General features: G+C 41.9%; 1 protein-coding gene across 2 annotated transcripts in view; it reads right to left on the bottom strand.

Moving 5' to 3' along the window:
- Positions 1–537: 537 nt before the first annotated feature.
- Positions 538–19,420, bottom strand: part of scfd1 (sec1 family domain containing 1) — a 52,877-nt gene continuing 33,994 nt past the window's right edge. For both annotated transcript variants that reach the window (XM_075448319.1, XM_075448320.1), the window contains 5 exons: positions 3,470–3,522; positions 3,334–3,367; positions 2,297–2,362; positions 1,646–1,714; positions 538–1,539 (listed from right to left, as the gene is read on the bottom strand). In XM_075448319.1, coding sequence (XP_075304434.1) covers positions 1,516–1,539; positions 1,646–1,714; positions 2,297–2,362; positions 3,334–3,367; positions 3,470–3,522 — 246 coding nt within the window. In that variant the 3' untranslated portion in view covers positions 538–1,515. The remainder of the gene's footprint in view (positions 1,540–1,645; positions 1,715–2,296; positions 2,363–3,333; positions 3,368–3,469; positions 3,523–19,420) is intronic.

The following is a 19,420-nucleotide window of genomic DNA, read 5'->3' on the forward strand; positions in this document are numbered from 1 at the left end:
CAGTGCGGTCGCCAAAGTTAAAAAAAACTGGAAATGGAATAAGTCTTATTTTGAAGAAGATATTGTATATGACAGGACATGTCATTTGCGTTTTGTAACTTTTATTGTAACATTGCAGTTACAAATATAGGCCTAATACAATATTCAGATGATTCTTAACCACTCCGCTCAATTTCAGACAAGAGAAAAATGGGGACACTATTGCTTGCATTCGGGACAATACAACACAGAATTCGGGACCACTGGGGGACACAAAGAAAAAAAGTTAATTTCGAGCCCCGCATCAATGGTTGTGTTTCCCAGGTCATTCCTTGACATTTACTCATTTTCACCCACTAAAGTCAGAGTGAGTCAGAGAAAATGTCCTTTTGGAAATTATTTCCAAACTCTGAAGCTCAAACATGGCACACACTCAGATTAAAATACCAAGATGACATAATCCTCAGATTGAGCTCTGTGTTTATAATGAAGTGTGTTGGCTCAACAGAGAGCTGCAGCAAACTGTGTTATACTACTTTTAAAATCATAGATTATGCGTGTTTGTGTAGGTTTCCAACCTGCAGGTCAAAAACTGATCATTTATTTCATGAGAACATGACATAAACAAGGTTATATAGGGTTGACTATAGCTTTAACAGATGTATTTTAATTCATTTATAAGCATGAAATACTTTTCAAATGCAGGACACTATTAAAGACACAGGGGAACAAAAGAACAAAAGAAGAATGATATAAGAATTAAAAACAATGCATTTCTTGATTTCCTTATTTCTTGAGGAGAAGCTCATGTTTATATGCAACTTTCTTTCTGTGTACACACATCAGAATTTCATCTGGACATTTAATCCATCTGTAAGGACACAGCCACTTTAAACAAGTTGTGAGAAGGCACACACGTTCAAATCAGTGAGCACACACCCAGAGCAGAGGTTGGACACAGCTTCAGCATATAATAATAATAATAATAATAATAATATATTTTATTTATAAAGCACTTTACATCAATTTAATGACCTCAGAGTGCTACATTTTAAAACTAGCATAAAAAACAGTAAAATAATATTAAGATAATTCAGGCAATCAGGCTTTTCTAAAAAGGTGAGCTTTTAGGCCTTTTTATGAGGAGCAGTTGGGGGTTGGGTGCCTTTCTGAAAGGTGCTGCAGTTGGGAACAGTGGAGCCGTGGAGTGCAGGAGATTCAGTGCTCTGACAGGAATGTTTTCCTGTTAGATAACCAAATGCCGAGACCTTCTGCTCCCAAACTGTTTCTTTAGCCTCAGAGTCATGACTGCTCCATCAACTCAAATTTTATACTCCTAAAATGTCAATAACTAAATAAATTCAAGGCAACGGTGATTTGAAACTGTTAAGCTTTATTAGCACTGAGAGGATGGAACAGACTTTACAAAGACAGAAAGTGTTTAGTCCATTTACAGAACAAGAGTTGATATAAAACAAAGTAGAATGAAGAGATCAGCTATGAGAGAGAAAGATTCCCATACTGCTGGTGTCCATGTCACTTTTGGCCAAGTTCAGAGAGCTGTGGAGAGGAAAGAGGAGGGTCAAAAGGTCCACAAAATGCTAGGCTGTTTCTTTGCTGCTGCTGTACAGAGCATGCATTTAACAGGATGCATGTGCTTTCTTACCTGTTTGATAAACTGAGCAGCATTAAAGAGTTCACTGCAGCCGTAAACAACCTTCCTCCCCTGTTTTGACTTGAAATACAGAGAAAAATAAGTTCTTGACAGTAGAATGTGCTGCTGACATCACCAAACAGACAAAAAGTAAAAGTAAACAAGTTCATTTCCTGAAACACAACTCTAAGGCACTTGTTGTTGTCATTCTAACTATATCAATAAAGCCAAGTAATGACAGAGGGGATAGAGTCATGGATTGTTTGATCAAATCATTTAGAGAAATCCTTATTGTAAAGATTTGCAAATGTCACAATTACATTGACAATTTTTAAAAACACAATGTTTCAAGATATTTCAAGATTTACTATATTTTACTTATATTTAGATAATAACCAAATGTATTAAAAACTAAAATGATCAGGATATTGACTTTCAGGGGTTACAAATATAGAATAACATTTCATCAGCATACAAAGAGTTATTGCGCTCCTCCCCTCCTTTAAAATCCATAAAACAAACATAAAAATCCTTTGACAGTTTGAACCTACAGCTTTTATTGTAAGTTACTGACTTGAAAACTGCAAACATTTACACAAATTTCTAGCAGTACTGCTTTTACTAAAGTAAAATGTTGAAGCTATAGTATGAATACTACAGTACCTTGGCGTAGTCCACCAGGTTCTGGTACTCGATGTAGTTTCCTCCTCCAACTACAAACACAATGGCCTGAAACACAGCAGGTAAAATTAAAACTTAACACAACAGAAGATTTGGAGGGCTGAAAATACTGATTGTATTTAATAATTAATTAGTTTTCTGACTAATTTCAACTAATTGATTTGTCAATTGATAAATAGGTCTTGTTTTGTTCAACTAAACAAATTTACAGTTGTGTGATACACAGAGGAGCAACAAAGAGTGCATGAAAGAGTTTTGACATCTAAACATGTTTGTGGGCTAAAGGAAGTATCTGTGCAGTGTTTGTGTGAAGTATCAAGGCCCAGGACACATTTAAATGATAAATGTACATAATGTGTGAAGTATGTAATGTAAAAGATTATCTAGCCTGTAAAAATACCTTTGTTATGCGGATTGGTCTACAGCTTTACATCTTTACATCTAAGTGCCTTGAGATGACATTTGTTGTATTTGGCACTATATAAATAAAAATGAATTGAATTGAATTGAATTGTTCAGTTTGTTTAAAATAAATCTTTGTCATATAATGAATATGACATATACGTTACACCAGTTCACAAGGCGACATCTGCCGCTGATATTCAGACTGTGATAGTGGCGTACGCATTAGTTTAATTTTCTATTGAGAAACAAATTTATAGAATAACGGTTAGTTATATTTCTCTACAAATCAGTACTCTGAGCTACACTACAGACATTATTTACAGCATGATGTCATTGTAGAGGGTTTACATGTTGGCTGTAAGTGTGCATTATTAGTGATTTAATTTGACACCTTAACAATACATTCATTTAAAGTCAAAGATGAGAGCAGTCTACAAAAAAAGAGATGCCTATTCTAAAATAATGTCACTAATGAGAGTGAAGCGGGCAGATTTGTGGTGTGCAGCAACATTCTTAGGGTGTTTCATATTTCATATTTCCTTATTACTTGTTTTTATTCTGGTAATTACTTTTTATCGAACCAATCAAACTTTGGTGCAGAAACACAAACTCACCTCCGGAAATGGGTTCTTGTTCCTGGGAATGGAGCTGAAAAAGAAGAAGAGGAAGAGATGATGAGTCCTTTCAGAGCTTTTAATCACTTCACAGCAGCTGGTGTGTGTTAGTGTGATCACTGATTTGTTGCTCTACCTTTCGCTGCCTCGCAGCATCTTTGGGTCAAAATATCGATAGTCATCTGTTTCCTGGAATATCAGACAGAAAACAAGGACAATGAAATAACACTTTTCTTTGAACTTCACCTGTGAATAGATGCAGCAAGCTGCTACAGGGAAATAGAGAAAAACAGAAATATTTGTTTCTCATTGGCCTCGGCCATAAATCCAGTCATCATTTCTTTCACTCATATCATGGACCTTCTGTTAGATTCCTTCGAATTATATTCGACTGTGGCCTCAACTTCCATGATATGATTCAGTTGTGGTTTGTTCTATCAGATATCTTGACACAGTTTCTTCAGTTTTAAGATTTACACTCACTGTACATCATAAACTGTACACACTTAAATTTTCTCTAAATTAAATTCTTGGATTGGCATCTTAATTGACATAAATCAGAAATCAACTGGCCAACTTTTTAAAAAGTAACCCAACTATACAAATTGGAAGCAAGGGAACCTGATTGGTGCTCCCGCGCAGCATGAGGGGAACCCTCCTCAGAGACCAGTGCTATCACTCTCTTGGTCCCTAGTGCCAGGTCTCTTAACAGCAAAATGGATGTGTTGCGACTTTGTTTATTAACAATCATTCATTCAGAACTTTTTTGTGATGATAATCACTGAGATGTGGCAATACTCATGAATTATGCACACAGCTATTGAGCTAGCTGGCCATGCTAGACACTTATGAGAAAGGTAGCAACTCTGGCAAGACCCGCAGTGGACTGTGCGTTTATACCAGGCATAGGCAAACTACGGCCCGCTGGGCTTTTTAATCCGGCCTGCCGAACCCGATTTTATTATATTAAATAATATTATTAAACCTTATTTATTTGGCATTTTCCCTGCAATACCTGAATTCCCCCAGTAGATGGCACACCCCATGTGCACTGGCCTTTGTTGAGTGTATTTACTCTCTTGTTCACACGCTTTTCCCCTTGAACCCTTCCATAAAAATTAATGGTCCGAAGAAAAGAAAAGTGGCCAGTGAATGCTGAGTGTTTAATAAGGAGTGGACAACAAAATACTTTTTCACTGAAGTCCAATCAACGGCTGTTTGTCTGATAAGCCAAGTGACGGTCGCAGTATTCAAAGAGTACAATATCAGCCGTCACTTTGCTACGAAGCATGCTAACTACGCTAGCAAGCTGTCAACGCAAGAACGGGCGGCTACTGCTGAGAGGTTGATGGCTAATTTACAGACTCAGCAAATCTTTTTTCAACGACAAACTGCAATTCAAAAGTCAAGTACCAAGGCAAGTTTTTTTCTAACATTCAAACTAGCAAAGGCTATTCAAGCCTTTCTCCGAAGGCGAGTTTTTGAAAGAATGCATGATAGAGACAGCAGGGGCCTCACAAAGGGTGCGTACGCACAAAATAGTGGCGTACGCACCTTTTCACGTCAACGATCAGATGTATCAAGAGTGAAATGACCATGGAAATGTGCGGTGCCTCACGACAACTTCAGGGCTGGCGTACGCACTTTACCACAGCTGTTGATTCTTTGGCGACACCTAAGGTGATGTTGGGAAACTGTTATAATAAATAAATGTGAAAACAATTAGTCCTCAGACAGTGATGTGCACATTTGAGACACATGAACAACTAGAAAATTTCTGAAGAAATTTAGAAGGGGCCTGCCAAAGTGTGCGTATCGCTCAACCAATCACGGCTGCTCAGGAATGGTTCACAAGGCCTAAAGAAGAAGCATTCAAAGGATGACATGGATGCTTCTTCTTAAAGCGGCGAACTGTCCCTTCAAAGCGGTAAACTGTCCCTTTAAATCGGCAAAGGACTGGCTGGGCCACTAATAGCCTTGTTTCTATGGTAATTGGGGCCTGCCATAGCATTGCATGCAAATGCATGGCAAGGCACCTATTACTATTCCGTTGGCAAAAGTCTATGGGATTTAACATTGAAAACGTGTCTCTTTATAGATTTATTTATTTATAGGTAGGCTATATTTATTCTTCCGTCCACATTAATGCGGGCCCGTAGACTCAGGCTTCTCAGAGCCAAAAAACCTCTACGAACAGATGCTTCCCATTCGGAAACCGTAAGAGCTACGGAAAAAATTCTCGCAGAATGAGCGAGGGACGCCTTTGGACTTCAATATTCCCGCGTTTCAGATCTGTAGCACATTCACAGTGAAAGCACGGATGAGAGAAAGAAGGGCTGCAGGAGCTGCTGAGATTCTGAGAATTGGATGAATTAAAATGGGGATTTGAGGTCTTGGAGCCCCGACATCACTTTGCTCTGAGGGGCTCTGAGAGCAAACGGTCAGCCCTAGATGAAATATGAAAACATTTTATGAATCCCAACATGCGTGCCTATATTATGACGGTACATAATGGCATTGGAGCGATATTTAAAGGCGTGACTGCGATTCGAATTGCTCTTCCCACACTCTAATGAAATGGCAGTTGTGCTCTAAAAATTAAAATTTTGCAGATTTTGGCCAAAACTTTGGGTCGCTTGGAGGCATGCTGTGGGAAATCCGTAGCAGGTATCGACATGGCGTCTTCCCTTCTGAACACAGCACGGACTTATCTACAAACTGACATTTGAATGGCGTTTCTAGGTTAATGCATGATGACACAGTAACTGCTCACAATTTTGGTTTTTTTATGATTTTTCCAGGTCATCCCCCTGTTTATTCCTAGGGGGGCTTTGGGGGGCTGTTTTTTGCTTATTACGTCGCCATGGTAACTCCAATCTTCAATAAAAGGAATAGCCCGCGAAAACTCATCGAGCCGGTCGTTTTGATATATATATGGTTGGGATGTGCGGGCCCTATTAATGTGGACGGAAGAATAAATATATAAATCTACCTATTAAAAAATAAATCTATAAAGAGACACGTTTTCAATGTTAAATCCCATAGACTTTTGCCAACGGAATAGTAATAGGTGCCTTGCCATGCATTTGCATGTGAATTGGATGAATTGGATGAATCATTTGCGAGAGCAATGCTATGGCAGGCCCCAATTAATACTGATAAACAATTAACACACTCTGGTCCATCATGCTGGATTTTATTACACAAACAACGTTTCGGCCAGTGTGGCCTTTCTCAAGTTTTTACACAGCAAAGTGAAGACACCCCTTATAAATTGTCCTCTAGTTTGTGATTGGCTGACAACAATCAGTTAATTAGTCCCATGACACCTGCCAATCAAGGTGGAGTCTCGTCACACATTAATCAATCACATTATGTTTACATTGGCAAATAGTGTCAAAAGGACAGGTAACAGATTTAGACAATTAATAAGTATTGAAAGAAAAAAAAAAACATAAACATAATAATACACCAGCCCCTGTGAGTGCAAAAGATCCAAATACCAAGTGGTTTATATACAATATAGTCCCATGATGGGAAGACAAAATAAAGACAATACTTGCAATGTTTAAATCAGGCCACTAGGGGCCGTCATGAAAAGCATTGTATCACCCTGTCAACCCATCAAAAGAGTCCTGCAGAGTAACAATGAGTCTAGTTAGAGAAAACATTTCAGTTCAAATTCCACATTTAAACCAAAAGGAATTAATGTCCTAAGGGAATGAATATAATAATTTTCTCTCTGAGATAGTAGACGCTCAAGGTTACCACCCCGTCTAGGTAGAGATACCTTTTCAATGCCTATATATTTTAGCGCAGAAACCGAATGACCAGCTTCCACAAAATGCGCTGCAACTGGATAGTTAAGGTTTTTACAGCGAATAGTGCTGCGATGCTCCGCAATGCGTACTTTTAACTCCCTACTGGTTTTACCAACATATGACTTTCCACATGGGCACGTAATCAGATAAATAACAGACTTTGTGTTACATGTGATAATGCCCTTAATTGGAATACTTTTACCTGTATGTGGATGTTTAAATGAAGTACATTTATAAGTATAACTGCATTGCACACAGGAGCCCTACAGAACTGAGTATAGGGGAGGCTGTTCTTCAGTGGAAGCGGATGACAAGAGTCGGCTCTTAAAAGACTGTTGCGTGCTGTAGGTTTAGTAAATAAATCTGTATACAGTGTGTCATTCTCCCGTATGACCCACACATCTAGAAAGGTGTAGCAATGGCCAGTCCTTTTGCTCCATCCTTTGCTAACATTTATTTGAGGTTGTTTGAAGAAAAATATATTTATGTGAACAACAGATTTAGACCACATCTGATACTCTGGAAACGTTATATAGATGATGTACTGGCCCTGTGGCGTGGGAGCATTAATGATTTACAAGATTTCTTTACTTATCTGAATAATTGTACGGAATGTTTAACTTTTTCAATGGACTTTGATTTGACCCGCATCAGCTTTCTAGATGTGGGTCATACGGGAGAATGACACACTGTATACAGATTTATTTACTAAACCTACAGCACGCAACAGTCTTTTAAGAGCCGACTCTTGTCATCCGCTTCCACTGAAGAACAGCCTCCCCTATAGTCAGTTCTGTAGGGTTAAACGCATTTGCAGCAGAGAGGCAGATTACGAACGCAGCATGCGCACGATGGAGTCCAAGTTTCGAGCGCGCGGATACAAGTCACCTCAAATTACCTCTGCAAATGACAAAATTAAAAACAGACCCAGGTCGGATTTATTGCGTTACAGACCAAAGAAAAAAGAAGAACCCACCATTATGCTCTCTACATGTTATTCCAAATGTTCCGAGCAACTAAAGAGTATTATTAACCGTCACTGGCACATACTCAAATCAGATACTAATCTTGGTGATGCATTTCAGAACCAACCACGGATAGTGTACAAACGCGGTAAAAACCTAAGGGACAAGTTGGTAAACTCTGATCTTCCACCATTGACTGCACCCCCTAAGTCTGTTTTAACTATTAACTATTCCGGATGGCAACCGTAAATGTGGCTCCTGTGTGCAATGCAGTTATACTTATAAATGTACTTCATTTAAACATCCACATACAGGTAAAAGTATTCCAATTAAGGGCATTATCACATGTAACACAAAGTCTGTTATTTATCTGATTACGTGCCCATGTGGAAAGTCATATGTTGGTAAAACCAGTAGGGAGTTAAAAGTACGCATTGCGGAGCATCGCAGCACTATTCGCTGTAAAAACCTTAACTATCCAGTTGCAGCGCATTTTGTGGAAGCTGGTCATTCGGTTTCTGCGCTAAAATATATAGGCATTGAAAAGGTATCTCTACCTAGACGGGGTGGTAACCTTGAGCGTCTACTATCTCAGAGAGAAAATTATTATATTCATTCCCTTAGGACATTAATTCCTTTTGGTTTAAATGTGGAATTTGAACTGAAATGTTTTCTCTAACTAGACTCATCGTTACTCTGCAGGACTCTTTTGATGGGTTGACAGGGTGATACAATGCTTTTCATGACGGCCCCTAGTGGCCTGATTTAAACATTGCAAGTATTGTCTTTATTTTGTCTTCCCATCATGGGACTATATTGTATATAAACCACTTGGTATTTGGATCTTTTGCACTCACAGGGGCTGGTGTATTATTATGTTTATGTTTTTTTTTTTCTTTCAATACTTATTAATTGTCTAAATCTGTTACCTGTCCTTTTGACACTATTTGCCAATGTAAACATAATGTGATTGATTAATGTGTGACGAGACTCCACCTTGATTGGCAGGTGTCATGGGACTAATTAACTGATTGTTGTCAGCCAATCACAAACTAGAGGACAATTTATAAGGGGTGTCTTCACTTTGCTGTGTAAAAACTTGAGAAAGGCCACACTGGCCGAAACGTTGTTTGTGTAATAAAATCCAGCATGATGGACCAGAGTGTGTGGTATCTTCCCTTTTGAAGTGAACTAGTACCCGCTACCTGCACCTCGAAACTTCTGGTGTGCGTTGGTTTCTTCCTCCTAAAATAAACAATTAACACAACCATGTCTGCAATTACATGAGTGTCTATAAATGCATGCGCAAAGTGGTGCAATGCATACCATTAAAAACAATGGCTGCTTTAGCAGTATTAGAAGACTTTGCAAATGGTGCAATTCGAAGAGAGCGTGTGTTCAGAGACAGAGAGGATTTGCTGGCACATGATGGCGACTCATTAGCCGTTTTGAGGGAAATCCTCCTGGAACTGTGCGCAGAGCTTCGGCCGGCGTTGGAGCGCAACACAGCGAGGAGCCATGCGCTGCCTGTGCCCACAGGTGATGTGCACACTGGGGTTCCTATAGCAACCGGGGCATTCCAGAGGGAGCTGGCCAACCGATTGGGACTGTGCCAGTCTACCCTGAGCCGAGCCATGCCAGAATTATCCGCATCTCAGCCACGTATATCAAATTCCCAACAGGCCAACATTACAGCTTAATTTGAAGTGAGAGTCGGTTTTGTAATCGGAGCTATCGACTGCACACACATTGCTATAAAAGCGCAATCACATGATGAATTTGTATGTTAACAGGGAACATTTTCATTCGATCGATGTACAGATCATATGTGATGCGCAAATGCAATTAACCAACATTGTGGCGAGGTGCCGTGGTTCAACACACGATTCATACATTCTGAGTAACAGCATCGTTGGGAACAGACTACAGGGTGGCACAGTGCGTGATGGTTGGCTTCTTGGTGAGTAACTTTATTGTGCAATTGTCCTAATATTATTCCCCGTGACGTGCATTGAGCATGTGCATTGAGCACCAGACAGGAAGCACCTGCTTCCTGTCTCTCTGAACTTTCCTATCCATTAAAGGTGGGGTCTGTGATGTTTTCTGGAGCATTTTTTATCATATTGTCTGAAAACCTCCTTACGACCCCATTTGCACCCACTAAAATAGAATGTTTGGAAAAAAAACTAAATCTTTTAGTCCAGTGTAGAGGGTGTAGCCAGAGGAAAAGTCTGACCAATAGAAGTACTGATGAGAGTTACTTCTATTGGATTCTGACACGCCCATCAACCGTCAGCCCCCCTCACCCCTCCCCCCTGCGCGTTCACAGACTCGTGAGTTTTTTTTGTTTTTTTTTTCATAGTCACTCAGTCTACATGACGCGCAAGGAGGGTCACTTCAAGTAACCCCTCTGTTGAACAATCTTACCGTAAACGGAGAAGACGACGCCATGGCTGGAAGTTAGCCACTGTTATGTTGTCGTTAGCTAGTAATAGACGTGAGCACTCTCGCCTCATCTTGTGTCGCGAGCACTCGTGAGGTCTCGTCTAGTTTCGTTCTCGGGAACATCCGAACACCTCGACCGACAGCATGCGGTCATGTGTTTTGAAGGCGTGGTTTCGAGGGGTGGGCTGAAGGGAGAGGCAAGGTTGTGTATTTTCAAAAATACAGCTTGCAGGAACCGTTTTTCCAAGATCTCAGACCCCACCTTTAAAGGTATAAAAGCCCCCCCCCCCAAAAAAAACTAGGCAAGCACTGAGATTCTCACTCACTGAGAGGGATTTGATTGCTTTCCAAAACCATTTGGGGTCATTTAGGCTTTATGATTGATAAATAATATTCAGACCTGGTCTTTTTTTATTAAAGGAGGAGTATGTGTTTCTTAACTTTTCATCCAATCATCATTTGAGCCAATCATCACAGAAACCCATTGATCTTGCTTTTGCCCAAACGCCCAACGCTGCAGAAAAGAAAAGGAAAGACAATCCACAACTTCCAGTTACTAATGAAAGTTCTAAAAGTGTTTAATATGTCTGAGATAGCTCTTCCTCTACTGGTCGAAATTAGGCAAATTACAATTTTGAAGTATTTTCATTCAGAAACTCCAGTTATTATGTAAATATCACCCAGCTGCATGTGACTGGGAATAGTAATTTGTTTTGGCAGGTGTTGCACCATTTGCGTGCAATAAAATAATGTAAATGTACATCAGAAACTTGAGATATTATCAGTCAGATCTGACCAGTATTTCCCCAACTAGAACACTCTTTTCTGAAATGTTTGGAAATTTCACAAGCAAATTAATGCATGACATATTGTTTATGATATTTTCAAAAATGTTAATTAATTAAATGATGAGATTTCAAGCGTGTTCGAAAACTGACCAAAGAATTTGTGGTTATTATTCCACAACAATATCACTCCAATTTTTTGTTAAACCTTGAGCCAAACCCAATCTAAAAATGCAACAAGAACCACATTCTGACAGTAAGGACAATCTGATAGAGAGAGAATGTGCTCTTCTGTTTCTTTTATCTCCATCCCAGTCCCGTCTCCCCCTCACCCTCCTTCACATCCACAACAGCAGGTCTTTGTTTGTGGTCTGTAACTCCAGACGTTGAGAAACCTGCAGTGTGTGTATGTATGCATGTCATTCATTGTGAGGACCGGTTTGAGTTTTCAGGAGTAATGACATTTAGCTTCATGGGGCTGTTTGAGGCTTCTGGGTTAAAGCTGTAACCTTTGGTTGTAGCCTGAACCCTGGGTTAAGGTTAGCACATCTGACTATATGAGTGGGAGAGTCAAAACAAAAGAACCACTTTTAATTCAGAGTGCATAACTGTGTTGACTAGTACTTGTGTGATCACGAGTTATACTGCATTTACCCTTCTCACACACTCAGACTGCAGCAGTTATTATGAAACTCATGTGATCTCCTACACTGCAGCAGTTTATGTCAGAGCGTTCAATCCCTGCTAATGTCGTGCATAAAAATGTTTTCTTCTTAGAGTAAAACCAAATGAAAAAGGAGAAAATTTTAGTAAAATTCTCAATTCATGTCCACCATTTTGACACAAACAGATCCTGGAGGGTGCATGGCTTAGAGAAGGCGTTCGACCGTGTCCCTCGGGGAGTACTGTGGGGGGTGCTCCGGGAGTATGGAGTGCAGGACCCCTTGATAGGGGCTCTGTATGACCGGTGTCAGAGTTTGGTCTATCTTACCGGCAGTAAGTCGGACACGTTTCCTGTGAGGGTTGGACTCCGTCAGGGCTGCCATTTGTAACCATAATTTTTATGGACAGAATGGAGCTGAGCGGTAAGAATGTCCGTTCCTCGCTCACATAGCGCTCGCTCCCCCTGTTTCACCGCTCAAAGTCACACCAAAACGCTCTGCTCCGGTGAAATCGCCCACGCTCGCTCAAATTTTAAAGAAGAAGCAATTCATCCGGGGACACACTGCATGGCGTACGTGTGGCGGGTAGTCACCACAGATGACTATCATCTACCTTCTTCAGTGAGCACACTCTTATTTGGACAAAGTAAGGAGCACTGTGATGATCATGTTCTTTGATTTCAGTGGTTTTACAACAATTTCACAAACAGGGTGTTCAGCAGTACAGGGGATTGTAATCTCACTGTGTCTCTTTACTCTTCACACCTCAGACTTCCAGAGTCCTGTCATCTCCAGAAATACTTCGGTGACTAAAGTTGTTGGGTGTATCAGTGATGAACTAGAGGCTAAGTACAGGGAACTGGTCGATGACTATGTGGCATTGTGTGGAAACAATCACCTTATCTTGAACATGACAAAAACTAAAGAGACAATTGTGGATTTCAGGAGGCCAAGGAAGATGCCAAGATTATCCATCCTAAGATTAAGATCAGATTTATTTGGTTATTTCTTCCCCTACCCGAACCAGGGTTTGCATCCCCACCCCGCTGTGACTGGTGTGCAGTTGGTGAGAGTGAGTTGTATGGCTTTGTTTTTGCTGGTATTTTAGTGATTATAGGACTATTTAGGTGAGTTTGTCTGCTGAATCTGCTAGTGTGTCTTGTCCTGCCTCCACCTCTGGCACCCTCTATATTTTCATTACCCCTACCCGAACCAGGGTTTGAATCCCATTCCTGCTTTTCTTACCTCTTTATTTCTTCCCCTACCCGAACCAGGGTTTGCATCCCCACCCCGCTGTAACTGGTGTGCAGTTGGTGAGAAGCTGAGGTAGACTATGGTTGTTGTGGTGTGAGGGGCAGTGTTGGCTGGCATTAGGGGGGTGACTCTGGGACGCCAGTGGTCATTGTCTAGCCTCCTGGAGGTGTCGTGGGCCCAACTAGACGAAACACTGCTGAAAGGAGGTTCCCACCTGATGACCCCAATGATATGTTGGTCAGCACTGCTCATTGATCTATATAATACGGAGTGTAGGGAATTATTCACTGAGTCTGGTCCTTTATTTTATTTTATGTTTTATTTTCTTTAGCACAAGTTTCTTGTGTTTATATTGAATCCAAATCTAGCCTAGCTAGTGACTGTTGTGAATAGGGCAGCTGACAACAAGGGAAAGACCATGTGATAGATTGGAAAGACAGCTGACAGGAGGCAAAGACCCCAAAGGTGCTGCCATGGGCTAGCAATCCATGGTAGCAGTAGCGAGGCCTAGCCGCTTTGTTACAACCAGCATAAGCTACAGAAAGATTAAGGAGAATACCCCTAGAGTCAGCGAGAGCAGGGGCGGAAGATGACTCACAGGCAGACTACATGGCAACTGACACTGGAACGAACATGACTAAGAGGTGGATACGCGACTCAGTGAAGGATAGGGGCACGGGCCTATTCTCTAGGGCTAGAACTGACCAGAATAGTTCTCAGAGGAAAGAGAGCGTAAATAAAAGTGGTAGACTAGAGGGAAGTAAGCTTCAGGTTTGTCCTTGTGGCTGGCAGAAAGTAACATCAGTAAGAGGCCTTAAAATGCATCAGGGAAGAAAGAGATGTGTGGTAAAAGAAGGGCAGTGTGGCCGCATCGATCAGTACATTTTAAGAAGTCAATCGAGTAAGTCAGATGAAGTCCAGCGGCAGGTAGAAAACCACAGTCCGAAGGATATCAATAACACAGCTATGGAGGTGGATGAGGAGGTTCTAAGAAGGGATGTAGCTGATACTGAGGTGAACAGGCCAGTTAGAGAGAGAAATATGGAGCAGAAAGATAGAGTTAAGTGGCCTAGGGCAAATAGTTACAAAGAATGGGAGGCAGTCAATAAAGATTTGTCAATAATATTGGGTAGGTTAGGAGGAAATGCAAGCGATAGGCTAGAGAAGATGGGAGATATAATTTATTCCTATGGCGTAGAGAGATTTGGGGTGCAAGATAGAAAGAGGGTTGAAAGAGTACATTTAGTTAAGTCTAGACGGCAAAAAGAGATGGAGAAATTGGTTAAGGAAAGAAGAAATTTAAGAAAGCAGTGGAAAAAAGCTACAGAAGAAGAGAGGGAATTAATGTTTTGCAGGAAGAACTGAGAGGCAGGCTAGCAATACTTAGAAGGGCTGAATGTCTTAGGAAAAAGAGAAAGAAGAAAGAATATGTAAGGACGGCATTTTATAGGGACCCGTTCAAGTTTGTTAAAGGGTTGTTTAACCAGGAAAAGGGAGGGCAGCTTAAGGCAACAAAGTTAGAGGTGGAAGAGTATCTAAGAAATACATATTCAGATCTTGAGTAGCGTAGAGTAGTAGGCCTTCCACCTGACATGCCACCATTAGGAGAGATAGCTCATAAGATGGATGTTAGACCACCTAGGTGGAAGGAGGTTGAGGAGGTAGTCAGGCGTGCAAAGGCTTCGTCGGCCCCAGGGCCAAATGGAGTCCCCTACCGGGTTTATAAAAGTGCACCTGATATCCTAAAGTTTTTGTGTAGGCAATTAAGAATAGTTTGGGAGAAACAGGTTATTCCTAGAGCATGGCGTAGGGCAGGAGGCGTTCTTATTCCAAAGGAGAAAGAGTCCTCGGATCTGAGTCAGTTCCGGATGATCTCTCTCCTAAATGTAGAGGGGAAGATTTTCTTTAGTTTGGTTGCACAGAGATTAGCTAGTTATTTAGAAAAGAATAGCTTAATAGATACTACTGTGCAGAAGGCAGGAATACCAGGTTTCGCAGGGTGTTTAGAGCACACTAGCATGATTTGGCATCAGATTCAGACAGCCAAGATTGAGAAAAAAGACTTGCATGTTATATTTCTAGATCTAGCAAATGCATTTGGTTCAGTGCCACATAGCCTTATTTGGGAAGCATTTGAGTATTTTAGAGTGCCTGTAGTAGTGGTTAACGTAGTAAGAGCATATTTTCAGGATATTAGACTGTGCCTAAGTACAGCAGGTTTCACAACAGGTTGGCAGAGGCTAGAAATAGGCATTATGGCAGGGTGTACAATTTCTCCATTAGCATTTACAATGGCCATGGAGATAATTATTAGAGCTTCCAAGTGGGTTGTAGGTGGAGAGAGACGTCAGGATGGCATGCGCCTTAAGGCTGATTCATACTCGGCGCAAACGTGCAACTGTTCTGGCTCGAGAACCATTAATGACGTCATCGAAAGCGCCAGCCCCTTCACAGTTCCTTCAGCTCATAAGCGCAGTTTGCGCCGAGAATGCGTCACATTTGCAGTTCTCTCCAGACCAGCGTGCGTCACTGTTGAGGAAACAAGCTGAAAAGCATATGAAGAAAGCATACACAATGCCACCTGTGGTCTCACGTCAGCAGAGGCTGGCACATCTGATGAGGAATGAATTTACTCTGGGTGTAGAACTGTATATGTATCTCAGAGCTAAGCGGCTGCGGCAAAAACAGAAGAGAAGGTGGAATGTTCGTCCTTTGCAACAAGACGAACTTTGTCAAACGTTGTCCCAGTGTAACTTCATAGACGTGTCGTACAGATGTTTGTAGAGGCGCACCCTCTCAGTCACCGCGGTCTCTGCAGTGTTCATGTTTTCTTTTTCTTGGTCAGCTGTTTCCGGTGGAGCGCGCGGAAAGTCAGAAAAAAAGTTGTGTGCGCGCCCTTGCGCCGCGCGAGGATTTTCTAGCTTGCGACGGGGGGCGTGGCGGAATTTTGGGACACGTGACCGTTTGCGCCATTTGCGACCAGCTAGTATGAGCGAGGTTGCGCCGAGTATGAATCAGCCTTTACGCCAATTAGAGCATACATGGATGATATGACGTTAGTGACTACAACAGTGCCATGTATGAAGAGAATACTTGAGAGACTTGATAAAAATCTAAAGTGGGCTGGGATGAAAATCAAACCTACTAAGTCTAGAAGTATCTCAATAAGTAGAGGGAAATTAAGTGATAGAAGGTTTGTAATAGATGAAGAAAGCATTCCAATAATAAGGGAAAAGGCAGTGAAGAGTTTAGGCAGGTGGTACCAGGCAGACATGAATGATGGAAAGCAGGCAGTGCAGTTTCGGAAAGATGTTGCTGAGGGACTGGATAGAATAGATAAATCAGAGCTTCCAGGAAAGTTGAAGCTGTGGTGTCTGCAGTTTGGATTGTTTCCTAGGTTGATGTGGCCACTGTCTGTGTATGAGATTCCATTATCTGTTGTAGAAAAAATGGAAAGATTAGTTAGCTTTTATATTAGGAAGTGGCTAGGTGTTCCTAGATGCTTAAGTACTGTGGCACTGTATGGGAAAGGCATACTCCAGCTCCCAGTATCTAGTCTAGTAGAGGAGTTTAAATGTACTAAAGTTAGGACAGAGCTCCTGTTAGCTGGGAGTAAAGATGTGGTAGTTAGTAAGGTGGTTCCAAACCCAACCAAGGGGTGGAAATGGAAACCAAGATTGGCAGCTCAGGAGGCAGAAGCAACTCTTAGACATACAGAGATTGTGGGTAATGTGCAAATAGGCCGGGGAGGCTTGGGGCTTGGCCCAGGCAAACCAGTGTGGAGTAGAGCAGGTCCCAAGGAGAAGAGAAAGCTGGTTGTTGAGCAGATTCGTAGACAGGAGGAAATGTTAAGGGGTGCAAAGGCAGTGGCTCAGGCTAAGCAGGGACGGTGGGTGAATTGGGAAGGTGTAGAAAAGAAAAAGCTTAGTTGGAAAGAACTGTGGAGTATGGAGGAAAGGAGTATTAGATTTTTGATAGGGGCAACATATGATGTATTGCCAACTCCCCAGAACCTAAAACTCTGGGTAAATGGAGACCCGTTATGTTCGTTATGTTCAGGTACTGCAACTCTAAAGCATATTTTGTCAGGTTGTAAGGTTAGTCTGTCACAAGGCCGGTATACATGGCGACATGATCAAGTATTAAGAAGTTTAGCTGCAGGTATTGAAGATAAACGAAGGCAGGTAAACTTAGGAGGGTCCAAGGTACAGAGAGTTGCAATTCAGTTTGTTCAAGAGGGGGAGAAAGTTAAAAAGACGATAAGGAGGCACGGCAGCTTGGAGGATGCTTGTGATTGGGAGATGCAGGTAGATTTAGGAAATAAGCTTGTTGTTCCCCAGGAAATAGCCTCTACAAACCTAAGGCCTGATATAGTCTTGTGGTCTAGGAGTAGAATGAGAGTCTATTTCATAGAGCTGACTGTTCCTTGGGAGGAATTAGTAGAGGAAGCATATGAAAGGAAAAAGCTTAGATATGTGGAGTTGGGGGCAGAAGCAGAGCAGCGAGGATGGAAGGTTAGAATGTCCAGTGGAAGTAGGATGTAGAGGATTTGTTGCAAAGTGTGTTGTCTCATTGTTGAGGGAGCTGGGTGTAAGTGGACAGAGTGTGAGAAAAATAGTGAAGGAGGTTTCAGATAAAGCAGTAAAATCCAGCCAGTGGATTTGGATTAGAAGATGCAATAGCAATTGGGGGCCCAGCAGGGGGGGCACTTAGGGTAAACAGACTTTTGAAAAAGCAAAGAAGAAGTTCAAGCTATTTAAGTGGAGGGTTTGGCACATGTGATCCTTTTGAAACCAGGCGGCCATTTTGGGTGAGTTGGCTTGGAGTGAGTTGTATGGCTTTGTTTTTGCTGGCATTGTTAGTGATTATAGGATTGTTTAGGTGAGTTTGTCTGCTGAATCTGCTAGTGTGTCTTGTCCTTCCTCCACCTCTGGCACCCTCTATATTTTCATTACCCCTACCCGAACCAGGGTTTGAATCCCAGTCCTGCTTTTCTTACCTCTTTTATTTCTTCCCCTACCCGAACCAGGGTTTGCATCTCCACCCCGCTGTGACTGGTGTGCAGTTGGTGAGAGTGAGTTGTATGGTTTTGTTTTTGCTGGTATTTTAGTGATTATAGGACTATTTAGGTGAGTTTGTCTGCTGAATCTGCTAGTGTGTCTTGTCCTGCCTCCACCTCTGGCACCCTCTATATTTTCATTACCCCTACCCGAACCAGGGTTTGAATCCCATTCCTGCTTTTCTTACCTCTTTATTTCTTCCCCTACCCGAACCAGGGTTTGCATCCCCACCCCGCTGTAACTGGTGTGCAGTTGGTGAGAAGCTGAGGTAGACTATGGTTGTTGTGGTGTGAGGGGCAGTGTTGGCTGGCATTAGGGGGGTGACTCTGGGACGCCAGTGGTCATTGTCTAGCCTCCTGGAGGTGTCGTGGGCCCAACTAGACGAAACACTGATGAAAGGAGGTTCCCACCTGATGACCCCAATGATATGTTGGTCAGCACTGCTCATTGATCTATATAATACGGAGTGTAGGGAATTATTCACTGAGTCTGGTCCTTTATTTTATTTTTTATTTTCTTTAGCACAAGTTTCTTGTGTTTATATTGAATGGTCATGCACAAAATTTGTCCTCTGCTTTTAACCCATCCAGATTGGCACCTGTTGACACACGTGTGCACATGCACAGGGTCACTCACTCAGAGACAGATGCCAACCTGGAGCAGTGGGCAGCCATTAGCAGCGCCCGGGGAGCATGGGGGTACAGTACCTCAAGGGCATCTCGGCCGTGACAAGGAGGTGGACGGACACCCCTCCAGCTGTCAGTTCCACCAATCATTTTGAGTGGCGAGAGTAGGAATCGAACCTGCCAACCTTCCGGTTATTGGACGACCGACTCTAACCACTGAGCCACGGCCGCCCACTACCATCCTGGGAGAAGAGGTGGAGGACAACTACATGCTTGATAGTTTAGCTGGACAACAAACTAGACAGGAAATGCCACACTGAGTCTACAAGAAGGAACAGAACAGACCGTATGCTTTGAAGAGGCTTAGGTACTTCAATGCCTGCACCCAGATATAGCATCTCTTCTATATGTCTGTGGCTAAACATGATGAATTGAAAAACAATAAGTAATAATACTGCAACACTATAAA

Source organism: Odontesthes bonariensis, chromosome 17, assembly GCF_027942865.1.
Source record: "Odontesthes bonariensis isolate fOdoBon6 chromosome 17, fOdoBon6.hap1, whole genome shotgun sequence".
NCBI lineage: Eukaryota > Metazoa > Chordata > Actinopteri > Atheriniformes > Atherinopsidae > Odontesthes > Odontesthes bonariensis.